General features: G+C 43.6%; 1 protein-coding gene across 1 annotated transcript in view; it reads left to right on the forward strand.

Annotated features, from left to right (window-relative positions):
- The window catches only part of TMC2 (transmembrane channel like 2), a 55,434-nt gene extending 35,975 nt beyond the window's left edge, over window positions 1-19,459 (forward strand). The window contains exons 14-20 of the mRNA XM_039525503.1: window positions 1,414-1,542; window positions 6,731-6,798; window positions 8,078-8,317; window positions 10,812-10,937; window positions 15,056-15,134; window positions 16,288-16,408; window positions 19,227-19,459. Coding sequence (XP_039381437.1) covers window positions 1,414-1,542; window positions 6,731-6,798; window positions 8,078-8,317; window positions 10,812-10,937; window positions 15,056-15,134; window positions 16,288-16,408; window positions 19,227-19,459 — 996 coding nt within the window. The remainder of the gene's footprint in view (window positions 1-1,413; window positions 1,543-6,730; window positions 6,799-8,077; window positions 8,318-10,811; window positions 10,938-15,055; window positions 15,135-16,287; window positions 16,409-19,226) is intronic.
- The last annotated feature ends 1,919 nt before the right edge of the window (window positions 19,460-21,378 follow it).

Raw genomic sequence — 21,378 nt, forward strand, 5'->3', positions numbered from 1 at the left:
GGGAACCACATCCTGAAATAAATCTTTCCAGAACTCCCTCTCCTGGTCTTCAAAACAACCCCCACAACCTCATCATCTGAAGCAAGCTCTCCACAGACCAGGCCCCACCAACTCAAAGTGCCACTAGCCCCTGCCATAACACCACATGCAAAACCTGCAGACATATTTACCCACCCCCCACAACACACCTTTCAAGATCCCTGGGTCCTACACAAGCCTATCATAATATACAGTGTACCTCATCCAGTGCATCAAATGCCCCAGCAACTATGCAGGGGAAATGAGACAATCACTATGCTCTCAAATGAACTCACACAGATAAATAATGCAAGACAAAACCGGTATATCACCTGTGGGTGAACACTTCTCACAAAGCAATCACTGTATATTGGACCTCTCAGTCCTCATCCTCAAAGGAAACCTGCACAACACCTTAAAAAAAAAATGAGCTAGGGAGCCCAAATTCATAAAAAAAAACCTCTATCGAGTCCATGATTTTTTGTGTGTCTAGCAGAGACCCTGATTTTATGTCTCATTACAACAAATCTGTAATCCACTAACTCTCCTTTGTGCTATGACTGCAGAGGTGTTACCTGCCCACTTCATTTTGAGTGGTTTCTTGCAGTGTGTGTTAACTCCTTATGCTTAACAATCAGTACCACCTTGTATTTAGCTCTGACAATCTGATTAGCTTTCCCAGACTTCTAAAAGAGGCTCTGGGGAGCTCGAAAGTTTGTATCCTTCACCAGCAGAAGTTGTCCCACTAAAAAGATAATACAGCTCTGCCTTGATATAACACTGTCCTCGGGACCCTAAAAAAAAAGTCTTACCGCATTATAGGTGAAACCGCGTTATATCAAACTTGCTTTGATCCGCCGGAGTGCGCAGCCCCACCCCCCAGAGCGCTGCTTTACCGCATTATATCTGAATTTGTGTTATATCGGGGTAGAGATGTACCTCACCCAACTTCTGTCTCTCATATCCTGGGCCAAACACAGTTACAACACTGCAAACAATACATACGGGAGCCACAGAATTTAGATGATCTGGTGGTCCCTTCTGGCCTTAGTATGACCTCCTGTATATCACATCCCACCAACGGCGCCCAGCATCTGCACTCTAAAGCCAAACAACCATAATGAGAACAGAACAACTGAAATTAGACCTAAATAATCAAAATTAGACCAAGAAGGCCAGCCAGCAATTGATAGTTGGTGGCTGTAATGCAGCCTGTGCTTCTTGAAACACACAGATGGCAAGTATTACCAAAAGTCAGAAGACAAGGAAAAGACCCAACTTCTATTCTGTTTAAAGGTCTCTCGTGGAGAGAAACAGGTGAAGGGAGGATACAGTCTTATCATGCACCACTTAAATTATAGTAGCTAATTTCTCTTTCCTTGTGTTCAATTGCAGGAATTTGTAAGACTCACTGTGTCTGATATTCTGGTGACCTATGTAACCATCCTGGTGGGAGATTTTATTCGTGCTTGCTTTGTCAGATTTGTGAACTACTGCTGGTGCTGGGACCTTGAGGCTGGATTTGTAAGTCAATGCCTTAAAGCTGAAAGGATATAAGCAATTTTTAGCCATTTATTTACATTTTATATTAGAGTTTTTTTAAAATGCATCAAGCCTTATTATAATCTAATTTGATATTTTAATTCATGAAGTGTGTCCATGCAACATTTCTCTGCAGGTCAATAAAGCTCACCTTAAAAAACAAAAACAAACAAAACCATCCTGCTCTAGTCCTTATCTTAGTAGGACTGACTGAACCCTGCAAGATTCAGTCCATTTTGGTGTTCGTGAACTAAACCATGCAATTGAATTCACAAGGAATCAATTGTGTGCTCGCTTGCTGATTGAAATTCACTTAGCTGAACCTTCAAGTCCTCCCCATTTAGGTCCCCTTCTCAAGCCCCAGGACCTCCCTATTGATGGCGCCCACTATAGATGGGGCAGGATATCTTAGTAACCGTATGAATCCTATGCAATATTTGCCCTTGAATATAGTGTTCCTTCTGCTTTATGTACACATGCAGTTTTTTCCAGGCCGAATAAACAGTAGGTGCAAGAATTCACCTCAGGCAACATGGAGGAGAATAATGCACACCACTTATATCCAGCCTTACTTAGACCCTTGGAAACTACATCAGCCACTCCAGTAGCTAACCCAGAGACCAGTTTAAAAACCTATGTGTCATGCCATGGATTTACCTAAACTATAGAAGCAAAAAAACAACCAACCACTAACAAAGGAACTCTGAGGTTAAGAAAACATACAACCCAGAATCACTCTGAGCTGAGAGGAAGTCTCCCCACTTACAACTAGCCACAAAAAGAAAGGAACTGAAGCAGTTAGGACTGCATGACCTTTTATAAGCTCAGCTTATACATTTTTTTGGTGCTACAAGAGAATGCTCATTTGGCCTGTCAGAGGCTGGCTAGATGGACTCAACCTTGACCGTGGTCTAGCAACTTAGGGGTAACTAGTGATCCCAGCTGGGTGTGATGGAGCTTAATCAGAATGACTGACCCCAGCTGCAGATGACAATTTAAACAGAGCTGAACTCAGGTCAGAGGGATGAGATTCATGAGAGAGGAATAAAGAGGGTTCCTTTCCTAGGAAAGCCCTGGGGAAGTCAGGCTAGAAGAGACCCACAGGGATCAGGTTAAGGTCCTGTGATCCCTGGAGAAGAGAGGCAATGTGGGGAATCCTGCTGGGGAAGGAGCAGCCTACAAGAAACTGTGTAGGGCTCAGGAGTAGATGCAAAGCAGAAGGGTGTAGAGTGGCCTGAGAGGGACAGAAGAAGTTATTAGTTTTAGAGATTTATTTTGAATTTACAGTTGGATCTTTTGTTATCCTGGAAGGGATCTGAACTTTTAAGTGACCTGGCTAGAGAGCTAGGCCATGGAAGACCCAGACAGAGAGAGGCCATTGTGGGACCAAGAAAGTAGACTGCCTGCAATGCTGCCTCTAGGCATGAAAGGGTACACAGGAGGTAAGGGCACACTAGAACATGGCCCAACAGACAGTGCTTTCCAGAATGTTCTTGAAGCTCAGCATTGCTTCCTACACTTGTGAATATGCCAAGGCAACTCTCTCAAACTTACCAGTTAGTGGTGAGTAACTTCTTGGTCATTGAGCTCTGACTGCCAAGTGAATACCCAGGGACTGGTTCCCTTTCATCCCCTCACAGCTCATTTCACAAACACCACAATGAGCTGAACTCCACAAGGTCTCATAAGCCCTAATAATTCCAATAGAACAATGAGCAGATTTCCTTCCACAGTGCACTTTCTGCTGGTCAACAGACACACTTCACTAATTAAACTTATGAGGGTGTCCCACTTACAGCACTAACCCTTATGGGGTTACAGGCTATATGCCATGGAGTTTAGCATAGCTGCCACTGCAGTGAGACAGAAGTGTTTACCTCTCCCACTGTCCTGCAGAGTGAAGTTGGGGTTAGGGGGAAGGTTGCTTTCTGCTTATCCAATAGCCCCTTAGGATGATTTCTGTGGGGGAGGGTGCAGCACTCCCTCCTCATGCAAGCAGAGAAGAGAGCAACATGGGTGAGAGCATATTTTTAGACTAGTAATAGGTGCTTGAATTCCCCTTGCCCCATAGTGCTTTGCACTTATGGGACACTAATAGGAACATTCTTCAGTCTTTCAGCTCTCAAGGATTCTCACAGTTTCATTTATGTCCATCCTGTGATTTTGCACTTAAACATCTCGTGCCATCAAGATTTTCCTCCCAGTCTTGGCAAACTGCCTCCCTGTTCCTTAAAGTTTCCTATATGTGTGGCTTGATTTGTTATGACTGACACTTTTTATTCAAACTGTATGCCACGGAGCCATCAGTTCTGCATTTTAAAAAAGGGATGCGTCAAGACTTCAGTGCCTGCTACAGCAGGTCATACTTTACCCTAGGCCTTCTCAATCTCCCCTTCACCCATTTGTCTCCCATCCAGTACCCTTCCTTTGTGTACTCTCTTTCAATAGTAAGGAAGTGACGGAAGTTTTCTAGAGTTAAATACCCACCCCTCTCTTTTGCTGCCACTTTGCTTAAATCCCCAAATTCCATAGCAGGGCACATTTTTCAATCTGAAGAAGTCAGAGATTCAAACTGTGTGTGTGAACCATGCTCATGAATCTTGCTTTTGTGAGAATCTCAGCTTTTATGCCCCAGCCTCCATTTTGACTCCCCACTCCTTTCTTTTTTTAGACTTGTTTGATTTCCTAAGAGTTTTCTTCAAAACTACCTCTACAATGCTATTTGGGGGGTTCCTTTTATCCTTTCCGGCTGCTTTATGAGACACCCTCCAGGAAAGCTATGAAATACGCCTTTTGCATCCTTCAGGCACTTTTTAATAAATAGAAAAAAAATGGCTTATTTTACATCTATTCACCATCTCTCAGGGACACTTAAAAGTGCTGCTTTAGGATTCATTATATGCTCCCTACTTTCTTTGTCTCTGGCCCTTAACACGGTCATGCTACAGAATGGTTTTGTAACCCAGAAACAAACTGCATTCAGAATTCATCACAAGCTTACCAGGCTTAACAAGCTAAAGCACGTGAACCTTCAGGGGCTTGGGGTCTAATCCCAATCCCCCGGAGTTCAGCAAGAGCAGTACAAGGCTAAAAGACTATCTCCTTCTCAAGCAGTATACCCCAAAGCAGTCTGTCTCTGGAGGACAGCAAAGAGGAGGAAGACCATCAGGTAATTCTTTGTGCCTGCTGCACACTACTAAAACAAGATCATTTACCCATAAGTTCAAACAACCACTCCCTGAAACACAGGAGCTGAATATGAAGTCCAAGAAGAACCTGCTGTTGCTCACATGCTCCTCCTTTTGTTGTCAAATTCAGTGAAACTTAGTATTCAACTCAGAGGTTGGGGTTGACTGAGAGTTAAGCATCCTAGCCCAACCTGTGTTACCAGATGAAAGGCTGGGAAATTTATCATTCTTCAGAAGATCAGAGCTGTAACTAGATATTTTAGTGCCTGGGGTAAGCAATCATATTTGCAATCTAGGGGTCGGGGGGTGGGTGTGTGTGTTAAGCACTACATGTGCCTCCCAAGATTTCGGCCTTCTATTAAGTGCAGAGGTTTTAGGGCTCACAAGCATCATGGGGAAATTTAAAATAGGCATGAAAATTATGGGACAGAAATGATATTATGGAATAGAGAACATTGCATTATTGGAAGTTGACCCCTGGCTCCCAGTCAACACTGAGTGAGTCATTTCTGTCCCACTATGTATTGCCAAAACTACCCAGAACACAGTGAAATGAATAGTGGCAAGTTGCATGCTTGGATACCTATCAGGATACACCGCACTGTGCATTGACAGGAGCGCTGCCGGTGAGTACACTCTGCGCCAATGCAAGGAGCCATGTATGCACGCACACAAGTAGTGTACTAACTGCAGCAGCTGTATGTCAACATAACTTGTGTTGGCAAAACTTTGTAGTTAGATATGGTGTCAGACTGAGCATTTTTAATGACACTTTGTTGTAGGACTACTGTTCCCTTGGCCGTCTCACAAAAACAAGATGCCATTCTCTCAGGGAGCGTTATTTCTACTGACAAAACAAAATTATGCATCATGCTTGACCTGCCTGCAGCATTTTAATAGATAAAAATCTCTCTCACACACACAATTTACAGAATCACAACCATTAGAGAGAGAAAAGACCTTTTAGCTTGTCTAGTCTGTTTTACCACCACCCATTTCTGAATCCAGGGCAGAATTGTACCCTGGAACATATTACTCTATTGTTTCTTCTGTCCAGTTTTTAATATCCGAGGCAATCAGGCTTTCACCATCTCCCCTTGGAGATGAATGCCACCGTCTGGTAGATCAAATACGTATCTATACTATACTAATACTATAGCACTGTCAACTCCTACAACATCAAGAGACTCTGTTTCACACAAGGCAATTCTGCCCTTTGGTATTTAGACAGACAGGATAGGTGAGGCATAATATCTTCTATTGGACCAACTTCTGTTTGTGAAAGACCTGAAGAAGAGCTCGGTGGAGCTTGAAAGCTTTACTCTTTTGCCAAAGAAGTTGGTCTAAAAGATATTACCTCACCCACCTTGTGTCTCTCAGATCCTGCGACCAACATAGCTACACCACCACTGCAGAAAACTTTGGTATTTAGGTAGTTCAGTACAAAATGACACCACATATTGGACAAGCCACAAGTCCTCTCAGAATTACCCCTCTCTGCCCTTCCCCCAACCCCCACCTGCTTCTGGGAAATTTAAGCAAGTGGTTGTAGTCAGGGTATTTTTCACTCTCAACCTTGTTATAACCACTCAAACATTAAACATCTTGCCAAGATATAACTAGGCCAGTGGGCAGATACAGCAGCTGGAGAAGTAAAATAAACCCACACACTGTAGACCTTTTCCTCATAGCTGACTCTATTATTCAGAGATTCAAAACAAGGGCAAAGTAATCCCAAACACTTGGTAACCACCACCAGAGGCCTTCCCAGCTTTCAGCAAGAGAGGAGAGGAGGCCCACAGTGCACAACTTCCCCTTTGTTTTCATAGCTGCACAGGTTACCTACTCAATAGATAGGCAATCTGGGCTCTACTTGGAATCCCCTAACACACTAGAACTTAATGAGCACCTTTATACCTTGGCAAACCAAGCAACAGCAGATAATTTATGTATAAATTATTTCCCCCTCTCGTTTCATATAGCCCTCCTATGCAGAATTTGATATTAGTGGTAACGTGTTGGGCTTGATCTTCAATCAAGGAATGATCTGGTAAGATATCTTTGCTCTCCCCCCACCCACCCCAGACCCTTGGAATGGAAAAATCCTTAACAGCACTAAGAATTCAAGAGACTGGTAACGCAGCTAGATTTTCCAAACTGGATGGACTGATTTGCATGGGTTTTTGTTTGTTTTGATTTTTGTTCCTTGCTATTAAAAACAAAACAAAAAACCCAGCTCATTCCTCACCTTCACGTACAAATATTTGGCCGATTTTAAATGGAAATTAGTACTGCAGATCATGACCTACTCCTTTTATAGGATTATTTTTGGATGATAAAATTGACCTTTCCCCCAGATTATAGATCTCTTAAAGATGACATGATAACCTATTTTGATTTTTCTGTTGGGGAGGGAGATCTGCATGCTTTGAGCATGTTACTAGGTGGTACAAGTTTGACCATTAACAGATGCATCAATTGGGTGGAGCTTGGGCTGGAATAAGGCAATCAGGGCCAGGGCACAACCCAACATGGGGACCCACACAGCCATCACCAAGCAGTGGCCCCCTTCTGCCTTCACAGTGTTGGGAGCAGTGGCAGGTGTCTCCTCAAAGCAGCAGCTGAGGAACCTTGTCTACTCTGATGATAAATAGCTGGCTCTAGTGGTTACTACTGCCCCCTCTGCTGGAGGCAGTCTGCAGACTTAGGCAGATGTCTCTCTACCAGTTACACTCAGTGAACGTTTTCATGGTTTTCTTTCCCAACCATGAAGGCTAGAAGCTTTGTTTTAAAAGAAAGGTTAGATTCTGGGCTTGTCTACACTACGGGAGGAAATCGATCTAAGATACGCAACTTCAGGTACGTGAATAACGTAGCTGAAGTCAAAGTATCTTAGATCGAATTACCTACCGTCCTCACAGCGTGAGATTGACGTCCGCGGCTCCCCATGTCGACTCCGCTACTGCCGTTCGAGTTGGTGGAGTTCCGGAGTTGACAGGAGCTCATTCGGGGATCGATATATCGCGTCTAGATGAGACGCGATATATCGATCCCCGAGAAATCAATTGCTACCCGCCGATATGGCGGGTAGTGAAGACGTAGCCTCAGATGCACTCATGTCTCTACATATATGCCAGCGGAGGGTGGATGCTCTTTTGGGAGTGGTCATTTTCTGCATGTGGTGGGTGGAAGGGAAATGAGAGCAGCATAAACTGACCTAGCCGGAATCATTTCCATGTATACCTGTCACCTATGCTAATGTGTTTGCTGATCCTGAAGTAGAACCCTAGTCTAGGTAAATAGTGCTCTCTCTTGTGTGTTTTTTTTAGGATGGGATCCTTTTATGCACCTGGACTGGTTGGTATAAATGTGCTGCGCTTACTAACCTCCATGTATTTTCAGTGCTGGGCAGTTATGAGTAGCAATGTCCCTCATGAACGCGTGTTCAAAGCATCCAAATCCAATAATTTTTATATGGGACTCTTGCTATTGATCCTGTTCCTAAGCCTACTGCCAGTGGCCTACACCATAATGTCCCTCCCTCCTTCCTTTGACTGTGGACCATTCAGGTATGAAATAACGACAAGCCTGAATTCTTCTTCTGCTTTTATGCAAAAAATAGTGTAATAAGTAAGGCATGTTGCCTAACAAGGACTGTATAATATTTCTATTCTGGTCTAGTTACATTCTTCTTTAGAACATGCACCAGTGCATCATGACCAATACTGAGTTGCAAACAAACAGTCATCTGGGGTGACAAACCTACTCCTAGATAGCAGAATTCACTGAGTCTCCTGCCATCTCCAAAAACCAAAGTATCCCATAAAACCCCTGACACCTATTCCTGTCGTTCCTCCTGAAAAAGTGCAATGGGAACCAACAGAGGATTCTGGAGCATATCCATGGAGAATGGATGTCTGTGTCTGAATATGATGCCCTAGAATAAAAAGTCCCAGACACACATTTCAATGTTCTGCAAAGAAAGAGGAGTCCCAAACGCCATCTTTCAAGGGCTTCCCGATAGTCAATAGCTACCGCAACGTGATCATTTTTGTATTTGGTGGAGGAATAACAGAAATCAGATTGTTCTGAGCTTCTCTGTTGCTACTTTATTAATGGTATTTCTCTCTGTGTTTCCAAACCAGCACCGCACAGAGTGTTCAAGGGACTGGATTAATATGCCCATGAGCTTGGATTTGATTTAGTAACATTATTTCCTGGTGCACACTGAGCCTGACTTAGCAAGGAGCCAGATCAGAACAAATCGTTTCTTTAGTTACACTGTCTTAGCTTCTTCAATTGCTAATGGAGAATGTCAGCAGAAATCTGTGGAGAGCTGGAGAATGAGAGGAAATACCAAGATTTTCTTCATTTATAGACCAGACTAGCAGGATTTAATTATCTTGCCCTTTAAAAGTACATCACAATATCCAGCCCTGTGTTCTCAATCCTGCCCTCACATACACAAACACCCACAAACAATGACTTGTTACCCTCTGATGATTGTTGAGTGGTTATGTTGAAATGAGTTAGAAATCTCCTCCCACAGCAGGGCTCTAGATCACAAAAGTTACCAGACTATCTGGAAACTTCTTGGCAGACTCAGGAGAGATGACTTTCCCCCTTTTTTCTCCACCCGCCTCCCTGAAGTGGACTCTCTATTTCCTAGGCTGATTTATGTTAGCGGAACAGTGCAGGAAACTTCATTACTCATGCTGTACCTGGTTTATAAAACAAAAGTACTTCAATCTCCACAGCCACTACCTTTCACAGACATGACAGTCACATGCAGGGCTGGCCCTTGGTGTTTTGCTGACCAAAGCAGAAAACATTTTTCATGCTCCATGAGCAGCCAAGTGGGGGGGTCCTCCCACTGAGTGGACACATGAAAGTAAGAAGTCTAATATCATCCACTACAGTACTTGCACACAGTCATGCACTACTCTCAAAGACAGAATCTGTACATAGACAGATGTGAGTGGTGTACCTGAACCACAGGAGATTTTCAAAGTCCATAAATCAATTCACAACAATTCCCAAGCATTGTCTGAAGCATTAAAGAATTATTTCAAACCTTGAAGCTTCTCTTTCAAAATCCACTTGTATCTTCCTTGCTCAACCCTCTCAGCACAGCTCCCACCATAATGTTGAGGATTTGGCTAGTAATGTACCATACTTGACTAATGCAGATGGGTGAAATTGTGGCACTGGTTCAGCCTCTATGTCTCTGTTGACCCTTGTCATGAGGATGGACTGTGACTTCTTCCAAATTGGAGTCCAGAATAATTATTTTAGCTCTTAAATAACCAAGAATACAGTGAGTCTAAGGATTATGAGTAGGGCTAATATGACCCACAGAAATGGTCATGATTTGACTCCAGCACTGATTCGCAGAATCATAAGTGTTGAATGCTACGAAGAAACCTCCTAGCTTATGTAGCCCAGCCCCTTTCCTGTGTATGATTATTTCATTTGCACACAGCAGATTCTCTAATGCTTTATTCAGTCTAGTTTAAAATTACTCCTTGAGTGGGCTTCCTATTAGTGATCATCACAGATTGCTAATTTCGATCTTACTTAGCTGTTCTTGAAGTTGGCTCATTAGTTAAAGCATTGATTTGCATAAGCAGAGCTATCTCCACAACAAAAAGACCATCTTCAATGTGATATGAAAGTCAAAAATCTCAGATTTTTTTCTTAAGTCTGTAGGATTTGTGTGGATTCAAGGGAAATAAATAAGTAGAAGTAACTTGGAGAGGTAACATATACATATATATTAGTGCTTGAAGCAAGTTACCTTTGTAGAGGTCATTCACACAATCAATACCTCTAAAAACAGGTAATTAGAACTCAAGAAAGAGTGGCTAGACTGAAAGATATTTGTAAGGAAGTCACTTCAACAGTATTTTAATATCTGAAGTTTCAGTAGCAAACAACACGTTGACAGACAATGAAATAATTTTATTGTTCTTTATAAAAATCTTTTAAAGTTGTTTAATAAGGCAGTACTGTGGCCTTTCAGTAACCAGCTACAATGTGTAATTGGTCGTTTTATCTTTCCAGTGGAAAGAAAAGAATGTATGATGTCATCCAAGAGACCATCAAGCAGGATTTTCCACTTTTTGTAGCCAAGATCTTCAGTTATGTGGCAAATCCGGGCCTGATTATACCTGCAGTTCTGCTTATGGTGTAAGTTAGATTTGCAATAATACAGGTTTGGAGAGAAGGGAGACTTGAGAGATCATGAGGTTTTAATGAGATACACAGCCTTTTCCCTCTAGATTGCAACTAGATAGCCTAGATCAGCAGTGATTAAAAGTCACAGCTGTGATTAGCACATGTAGCTTTAAGGACTGTTGTGATTATTTGTGGTTTCTACAATTTTAATGTCTGGAACATTCTGCATGGCAGAGTTCAAAAGATTTGCTGCTTGAAAGCAGCTGGAGTTGGCTGCAGTTGGCATTTAGGAATGAAGTAGCTTGGAACTAAGAACCCCTCTCACTGCTGTAACTTGACTATTTTTTGTTGCTTTCTTGCTTGGGTGTTTTTCTGAGCCAATTAAAGTGTCAGATAAGCCAACTGTGCCTTTCAATTTATCAGATTTTCAGAAACATAACAGCTACCATCTGAAAGTTTTTCAGAAACTAGTGTGAACAAGCATCTACATAGCTAAAACTACCACTGCCATTGATTGTGTCATAATTAATGACTGCAAGTGGCCACAGCCTTGGTTTTATGTCTCATCCACTTCTTTCTCAGGAATAATTAGGTAGCTTTGAATCATTTATAGTCCCTGATTTCCTGCCTCCCTCCTTATAATCCATTAGCTGCTACCACCACCCCTGCTATTGTACATACAGTAAGATAAGTCCAAACTGGGGTCAGTCCCTTACATTGATCCTGCTCCAACGTATAACAAGATTAAAAAGAGAAAATGCAGCTGCCAGCATTTCACTTAGCTCTGAAAGATACTGCATCTCTTCCTCCTAAATGAAGCAGATAAGGCAACCTGCAATGCAGCCTTAATACAAAAAATAACCTCTGCAAACAGTGGCTGGTGAATCATAAATTTATATTAGCTTGGTTTTAGTGGCAGGCAGCCACTCATAAAATGTGCTCTCCCTTTCTAAGAACTGAATTCATTTGTTTCTGGAAAAGGAGGGGGAATTGTGAAAGGAGAGTGGGTGGAGAGGGAACAATTTTAGATGTCTCCTATTCATTTACACTGTCTCAATTGCCAGAGAGTACATTCTAGATATTACACTTTAAGTGAAATTGTTTTGTCTGTTTCCTCTCTACTTCTAGTTGCCTCATTTTTCTGGGAGAAGCTATTTTATATAAACAAGGTTTATGGATAGGTAACCAACCCTCACTTGGCCAGTAGTAGGATCTGAACTCAGGACCTACAGAGCTGAAAAGCTGACCTTTACCGCTAGAGTTAAAGAACTCACCCCCTTATGGAAAGCAGTAGCAGACTCAAACCTCTAATGTGGACCAGCCACTAGCCTGGGGGAGCAATCCACACACACCTAGTGCAAATTACTTATATTGTCACAAAAATCAACTGGGGGACAAATCACATGATGTGTAAGATGCAGCTTCTCAGAAAGCCTACTCCACCACCCTTTTTCATGGTATTTCCCTGCCTCGCCTCCCTCCATCAAGTCCCCTTAAGTGAAGATCAAAAGCTGTATGAGCAGCTCAGTCCTAAAATGCTGACCGTAATTTCACTCAGAGACATAAGGTGCAGTGAGGAACTGGAGCAAATCCAGAATAACTGCAACAAATATATGAGAGAAGGAACATAGGCTGACAAAATGCCACAAGTAGCATGGGAATGCGTTAATGCCCTGATGGGAAATTTTTTTAACCAAGTTCACATCTATTGATTCACTTGTTAAATAAGTTGCGAAATGAGGAGAAGTTCCAAGATTTTAAGATGATTACCGCTATTAATGAAGGGATGCCACAGGACTGAAAAGGAAACTGGAATCTGCAGAAAGGAAAATTGATTTACTCAGAGTAACTCAAAGATCTGGAGAATAAGGGATAGAGAAAACAGAGAGCCAGTGGAGACCACAAGGGCTCTGAAAGAGCAGATTCCAGTGATCTTTTCCAAAAACATGGTTCCTTCAGGCAATTAAGTGCAGTCAGGTCAAAACCAGACATACATGGAGGGTCTTAGAACCAAAAGCAACAGATTAAAAAAAAAAAAAAGACCTAGATTAGTCATAAAATTCAATTGTGTAGATATAAAACTATTATCTGCTTACAGATAACCAAAAGATGTTTCCATGAGCACAAGGAAAAAATTCATTTCCCAAAATGCTGCATCACTAATATAGAGTAGATGGAGATTTGTCTTAATTACATAGGAGAGAGCTCTGCAAACTTAAGTATATTCTTTCCAGACAAACCTTTTATATACACGTTATTTCCTCACCCACCCAGGAAGTATATAAAAAAAGGCTTCAAAATAAACTAGTCATCCTCGACAGACTTGCCCTGTCTAGCAGTGTTTGGATTCACTCTTTTTAAATCTACCCTACAAAAAGCCTTCTAACTTGGTTTCCAGCTCACTGAATCTGAGCCATAGCTATGCAGTCAAATTATGAACTGTCAGTAAGCTTAGCTGTTCCAATATTACTTGTTATATACTAGAATTTTTTTTTTTTTTAAAAGCAGTAGCAGCAAATTGATGGTGCTTTTCCAGGAATGGTTTGGAGTCACTGAGCAGATGATGTTTGGATTTTAAAGGAATAAAATCATTCTACAAAAGCAGTAGGAGACATTTTTGACAACCAAAATATTGCTGGCGGCAGTGGGGATGAGACAGTCCCAGACACTTAAGCATGTTTTTAAATATGTACCTCTCTGTGAGAGAAGGGCTGCCTGCCACTGCCAGTACATCTCCTCTGATTCCTTTGGCTTCTGATTCCCTCTAGCGTGGCTCCTACCTTTATTTTATCTTATCTTTGGGGGCGGGGGGGGGGGCTTGTCCTCTTTGTGAGAGAAAGAATCAAGCCCAAAGCCCATGACTGCACTCCAAACTGTCTCTAGTTTACATGGTTTCCCAACCTGTACCTATTAGTAACAGTTCGGTTGCAGGCTGTGGACTGGAGCAGTGCCTTGTAGAAGAGGTAAGACTCTTCAGTGACTAGCCTCAACTTGGAAGAGCTTGGCTCAATTCCCTGCTTTGCCACAGACTTCCTGTGTGATCTTGGGCAAGTCACTTAGCCTTTGTGTGTCTCCATTCCCCATCTGTAAAATGGGGATAACAGCACTGCCCTAGCTCACAGGGATGTTGTTAGTCAAAATATGTTAAAGACGGTGAGGTGCTCGGGTACTACAGTGAAAGAAGCCATACAAATATCCACAATAGACATCAGCACCCTGTTGTTCTCTATTACAGTGTGTAGGGGGGGCTGCTGTGAAAGTAATGACAGCTCAAAACAGACCATGTTCAGCCCTAGTGTGACTCTCTTGAGCTTAGCAGAGCTACACCAGAGAGTCCTTTGGCTCTTTAAAAACGTAGCCTTTGGGGGTTGGTCTTTATCATGAGATCATTGGGAAGATGATACTGAACTTTTCACTGGCCCACCATCACTTTTGCACAATAAGTTTGCAAACAGAGCTGCCAGCTTTTGGAACCCATGCAGTCTGTGACAGAGAGACTTCCTTTATTGCCTGGGGGAAGAGGCAATTGGTATAACAATCTCCAGTTTAACTCCCATCTGAGTGCAGTGGCTGGGGAACGGATGATGTAGCGAGTTGAGAGGAAACAGATTGAAGGTCATTTGTGGAAGGTAGAAGAGGGAGGAAGGGTTTTTGAGACTTAGGGTGTTGCCAGTGAGTTAGCCTTTGTGCCCCCCCCAAATCCTGTTTGTAGCCAAGGATAACTTTAAAGGTTTTTAATGAGTGATACAGTATCTAGTAAGTGCCTCCTCCTCCCCCTCCCACCCAACCACAAACACACAGCAGTGACTTGACCATGAGCATTCTACCAGTTCAGATATTACAGCTGTTCCCGTTGGTCCTGCTGCTACTTTTGCTTTGCATCAGACCGCACCCCAGTTCTAACACAACTCTTATATTTTCCAAAATTGGCAAGCAACACGTCAAATGCAGCAAACCCAATGCAGCATTGCTTATTTGGGAGGTTCTCCATGTAATTCAGCTCCTTTGAAAAAAATCTTCAGTGTTTTTTTCATCTGAGCACATCCCTTGATGCATGCACATGCAGTAGCTGGAGTTCTCTGCTTACCTCCCTATCCTGTCAGTATAATATCTTCTTTTTATATTTGTAGCCTAGCCATCTACTATCTGAATGCTGTGGCTGAAGCATACCAGCATGCTAACACGGAACTGAAGAAGAAAATGCAAATGGTATGTATGTGATTTATCCAGTATGGATGTTTCTAAAATACCATGGCACTTGCCTTTTGACCTAGAGTATTATTTTTAAATAGCTTTTCATTTTAAACCATGTTATGGAACTGCACAATAAAAAAAAAGTGAATTTTCTTTATTGTGCATTTCACTTTGGCAGTGTTCAGTAGCTCATTACAATACTGTTCAGTAACGCTTCCTAATAAGTGGATATTAACTCATGCTAAAATTACAATGAAATTTCCCCAGAACTGCATATTATTACCCACACAATAAACTCAATGCCCAAATAATTCAGTGTGATTAATGTTCGTATAGTGAATGCCAAAAGGAGGCCAAGATTCGCCAGCGTAGATAAAGTGCTACCAACGTAACATGTAGGCTTTATAAAAATTACAAAGCAAACAGACTTGCTAACAAGAACAGTGACACCTAGGTCTGTTATATAGCCCCTTTGACCTGTTGCTCTCCAAGCACTTTGCAGAGGAGGTCAGTATCCTTAGCGCCATGTTACAGAAAGGCAAACTGAAGTACAGTGAAGTGACTTGCCCATGGTCACCCAGCGGGCCAGGAGCAGAGCTAGGAACAGAACCCAGGTCTCTTGAGATCCAGAATTAGAGTCTAGCCCTACACGAGGCTGTATCTGCCATTTTACTGGTACAACACAGGCTCGTAGTCAGAAGAAGAATAAAAATTGATGCCACATAAAGTACATTCCATGAAATACCCCCAGGGATTGATGTAACATTAAGGGTGAGAATATGAGCACTCAGGAATCAGCAGCCTCCAGAAATTAAGGCTAAATGTCAACTTCAACTCTGCCCAGGGCTTAATACAAGCTATATGTGTCTATAATTTCTCAAATATGATATGGACCAAACCTTAGATACACTGTATGTGGCCTTTAGAGGCACGTGAGCTCCTTAAAGCTACACAAATCAACTCCATAGTGGGACAAGTGATCATGAATGAGTACAGAAGGGGCCATGAAAGAGAAGGCATTGCTACTCAGAGAGACAGAGACCTCATCAAATGTTGTCACTCTTCATACATAGGTAACTCCCCCTCAGGAAACGCATGACACCAAGCAACTATTTCACAAATCACGTCTCCAACTGCAAATGAAATCTAACAGTTTTAATTTGTGCAGCAACGTGACGAGGAGAAAAACAAGAGGAACAACAAAGCTACTACTAGTTCTGCAATGCAAGACTTAGACGACTTGCTGGTTCCAGGTGCAAAGAGTGAGAGTCAGCCCAAACCAACCGAAGGTAAAACATATTAGAGAGATTTTTGTCACAGTTCAGAGCAACTGCACCTATATTTCCCCTCAGTGGTCCAGCAAGAACACTCACTCTCAGGCTCCCCTGGCTGCTGCTGCTCTCAAGCAAGACATGCATCTCTCTCTCCCCTTGTGACCAGGTATTTCCAAGCTGAACGGTTCCCTGCCTGCACTGTGTTATTCCCAGTAAAAGACAGACTGCCTAAGCAGACCTGCTTGCTTTCTCTTCAGAGACTGATAGCGTAACTATCACACAGCTTTTTCTAAGCAAGGTAGAAGCATTGCAGAGGTAGGTGTGTTACAGAGAAAACATCAAAAACCACCTTACAAGAAATTGGGGCCGGCCCTCTGTTAGTTTAAACTCAGGCTATTGATTCAAAAGTCCTTCCTCAGTCTGTTGGGGCCTGAAGAATCTTTGAACTGTCCCCCTGTAACAAGTGATCAGCAGACAAAATGTCATGCCTGGGAGTAAAGCTGCAAAGGCTGAGATAGTTGGTGGGCAGGGCCGGCGCAACCCATTAGGTGACCTAGGCGGTCACCTAGGATGCTGACATTTGGAGGGCGGCGACCGCGGCGGCCAAACATCTGGCTGCCGCGGTCGTCAGCAGTATTTCGGGGGCGGGACCTTCTGACGCCTCTGTCGGTGGCGCCATTTTGGGGGCAGGACCTTCCGCCACCTGGGGCGCCAAAAAGGCTGCCGACGCTCCTGTTGGTGGGAGGCTGCAATCTCCTCCTCCCCAATACTTCCTAGGAAATCCACCTCACACACATTGTCCCTAGCATTTCCCCAAGGTTTACATTAGTCAGTCTCATACAACCCTACAACGCCACATAAAAATGTAACTTTTATTACAATGGACTCCTAAAATACTTAAACTTAATTCAATGAGGTTTGTCCCGGATGTTGCTGGAAATTGCCAGCAGTCACAATTTTTACCTTGGAATGGCTGTGAACATAAAGAAATTCTGAATTCTGTCCTCAGACACACTAGTGCAAGGGGCTTGGATGAGCATAACTAAGGGCAGACTTTGTCTGACTAAGTTTCCCTGCAATACTGGGGGAAGAAAGAAGTATATTTTTAATGGGCATATCCTGTGCAACCTTAGGCTATGTCTACACTATGGACCTTACAGCAGCACAGCTGTGCCGCTGAAAGGTCTCCCATGTAGCCACTCTATGCCAGTGGGAGAGAACTCTCCTGTCAGCATAATTAAACCACCCCCTACGAGCGGTGGTAGCTATGTCAGCTGGAGAGGCTCTTTTACCAGCATAGCACTGTCCACACCAGCGTTTTTGCCGGTGAAACTTATGTTGTCCGGGGTGTGTTTTTTCACATCCATGACCAACACAAGTTTTCCCGACAAAAGCGGTAGTGTAGAGAAAGCCTTAGGCAAGGTCTTGGAATCCCTCACCTTAGCCCAGGGCCTGGGGAGAACTGGAAAGGAATCCTTTCAACACAGCTTCCCAAAGGGAAATTATTATTGAGATGCTACTGATACAAGATGTTTCCACTGGATGGCAGTTTGTTGACTCCACAGCAATCCCAGCTCGTCTCAGACTGGGGAGTAAAAGCAGAATTAGGAATCAAATCTGGATGGGTGAGAAATGTTTCTAAATGTGGGTTATTGGCAAAAATAGTTACTTCTATGGAATAGAATCATTGAATGCAATACTACTTATTGAGGACTTAACACATAGATTGTAAGGCCAGAAGGAACCACTGTGACCATGTAGTCTGACCTCCTGTATAACACAGACCATAGGAAGTCATTGAGTTAGAGCATATCTCCATTATGCTGCCTGGAGGTGTGCCAGCAGAGCAAGCTAAGCCTTCCTTAAGCCTATGCATACAGCTAGCTATTCCTACACATGTCATAACACAGCTCATTCTGGAGAAGTACTAATGAGTCTTAATACAGAGGTTGGGCCCCAAATCACAACGCTTTGATCTGAAGTTGCCCAATATTTTTGAGAGTTTGGAGCGAGGGTTTTGATTCAGGCCCAATCTCTATTTATCGTGTCAGGTGAAATTGCCTTGAGAATATTCGTGGGGAGGGGAGTGGGGAGACAACAACAGTGAATTCTGGGCTAGGGAGTATCAAGAATTTGAAGTGGAAACAGATTTTTAAAAACTGCTAAAAAGTTTGGCATGTGTAGGAATAGCTACACCAGCTATGCCAAGCTGAGTAACTCTTGATGAAACTGAATGGAGCAACCGTGCATAAAGAAGGTTGATGCTATTGATCATTTTAATTTTAGCTGGTGGTTATAGTTAAACACATTAGCATCTCTTGGATCTTCTCCTCATCCTCATCAAGTGTACTGAATTTGAAATTTCTCAATCAGTTTGTGATACATCCTTCCTTAGAGTAGGGATTGTGCCTTTATTTAGGTTAGGAAAGTACCTTGCACATTGTGGATGTTAATGAAAATATATAATAAAAACCAATATTACAAATGCATAATAAGCACAAAGGTAGAGGTGTATTATTTATGATGAAGTAAGGACACTGGAACTATTGCCTCTTATAACTGTCAAAATAAAACTGCAAAGGGAACTTAGGCAGACAGGCAGTAGGTACCTAAACTGGATCTTGGCCAGAATACAGGTGCTAACATCTGTACTTTTGGTTTCTCAGTGTAGACCTCTACAGGATCACAAGTGCATACAGATAGGTTTATTGTGTATAAATAGGGTGATGGCAGGAGCAACGATGGAGGGAGGTGAGGAAGGAGTGTTTGCTTTAAATGAAATAATTGTAATCACCTTGGCTTGTGTTTTTAATTTATTTTTTCCTGGTACAAGAGAACAAATCGGACTCTACCAGAAGAAACAGCCCTGCAGGGAAAGAAGGAAGGACGGCAAGAAACAGCAACCTCACCAGCTCTGGGCGAGGAGAAATGCTGGCACTGCCGCCTTGCGTGACGATAACACGACCGCCGAGGCCTAGTTTAAGGGCATCTCACCATAGACAATCAAAACCCGGAGCTTACCAGCCGGGACCGTACCCTGGAATGGGCAGGGGGCAGCTGCATTAAAACATCTCATGTAGTTTTGTTTAGCTATAGGTGTATTGTTTATTACCATTATATCAGGCATTCAAACAATTCTTTGTTATTCAAACAATTCTAGTCTTAAGAAATTATTGCACACTGATCATTGAATGTTGGCCCTGTCTCCAAACAGCTTTATTTAATTAATCAGGTAGCACATATGAGGCAGTGACAGTATTGATAATTCTTGTGTGGATGGTACCTATCCCCAGGGCCAATATCACCTGCATTGTGGGTACATCTTTTGGTGTCTGATATTTGCTAGTCTCTTGAAAGACTTTCATTTTGTAGACCTAGTAGGAGTTTTAACTTCTCCCCTAGTTATTTAAATCAAAATTCCCCTCCCCCAGAGCGGTTCAGTTCTGAAACAAAAAAAGAACAATGTCTTTCTAACTATAGAGAAGTCCATGGTAGGGAAAGAAGAATCTTGCAAAAGTCAGATTGGTGCAAGAGGGTGTCCTGTGTACAGTATTTCATCCAGTACAGTTTCTCCCCATCTTCTACCCCCTACCCCTCCCAAGGCCGCCCAGAGGATTCCGGGGGCCCGGGGTCTTGGGCGGCGGGGGGCCCCGCTTTGGCGGTAAGTCGGTGGTGGGGGGGTCCTTCCGTTCCGGGACCCACCGCCAAAGTGCCCCAAAGACCCACGGCAGGGACCCCCCGCTGCCGAATTACCGCCAAAGTGCAGCCCCCGCCGTGGGTCTTTGGGGCACTTTGGCGGCGGGTCCCAGAACGGAAGGCCCCCCCCTCCAAATTACCACCGAAGGTCCCACTTCGGCGGTAATTTGGCAGCGGGGGGGTCCTTCTATCCTGGAGAGGAAGGACCCCCGGCCAGCGAAGACCGGGAGCGAAGACACTCCGGGGGCCCGGGCCCCGCGAGAGTTTTCCGGGGCCCCCGGAGCGAGTGAAGGACCCTGCTCCAGGGGCCCCGGAAAACTCTTGTGGGGGCCCCTGCTGGGCCCGGGGCCTGGGGCAAATTGCCCCACTTGCCCCCCCCGGGCGGCCCTGACCCCTCCTCTCCCTGCTCCACCCTTTACTCCTTTTGGTTTTCGCCCTTCCAGCTCTCTGCTCAATTTACACCCTATTTCCCACCACCACCGTTCCCTGTCTGCTCCTCTTTCACAGTCTCGTCACACTCTGTGCTTGCAATTTGCAACTGCAAATGGGCAGGTTCACGTCTCACGTGGAGGAAAAGCAGAGGTGGGCTAGCCCAAGATGTTTGGGAGACTGGAAGTGTCCTGGCCTGTTTCAAAAATAGCTTTATTTGTTGTTTAATCAGAAATGCCCTTGGCCATTTCGGGGTCAGCTAGACCATGATCCACCAGAACTAGAAGCTAGGAGTTCCCCAGATTTGGTGGTTGATATATCAGACCTTTCTGGGTCATCATCATCTACTTGCATGCTTGCTGTGCTGCCACTGGGCTTACAGAATCCCATCCCAGCCTGTGATTCAGGCAGTTTAGCTGTGCAAAGAGGGTGCTCTGCGCATTGTTTAAATCCTGTAGAAAGTAAACCCATGTTTCTGAGTAACAACAGAATCCTCAATTTCTTGCTGCAAGTTTTACACTTGAATCAGCAGAGAGGCTCAGGCTTAAAGGCGTCCAACTGCACCCCCTCGTCCTGGCTCTGCTACTGCTCCTCAGCCCAGAGACGACGAGTAACTCTTGATAGTGGGGAGGCAGGTGACCACCGCATGTATCGCCTCTAGTCCAAGGAACAGCAGCAGAGCCAGGACCACTAGTGCAGTGGCAAGCGAGTGCCTTGGGGAGCATCTTCTGGCAGTCTTGCTCCATGGGCAGGGGCAGTCTCCTGATGGAATAACAAATCCATTATTTTTCAGAAATGCTGATTATCTAAGGCAAAGAGTAGCAAAAAGCAAGTGAGTAAGTTTTGCCATCCCCAAATAC

This window comes from Mauremys reevesii, linkage group 2 (genome assembly GCF_016161935.1).
Source record: "Mauremys reevesii isolate NIE-2019 linkage group 2, ASM1616193v1, whole genome shotgun sequence".
NCBI classification, from domain to species: Eukaryota; Metazoa; Chordata; order Testudines; family Geoemydidae; genus Mauremys; species Mauremys reevesii.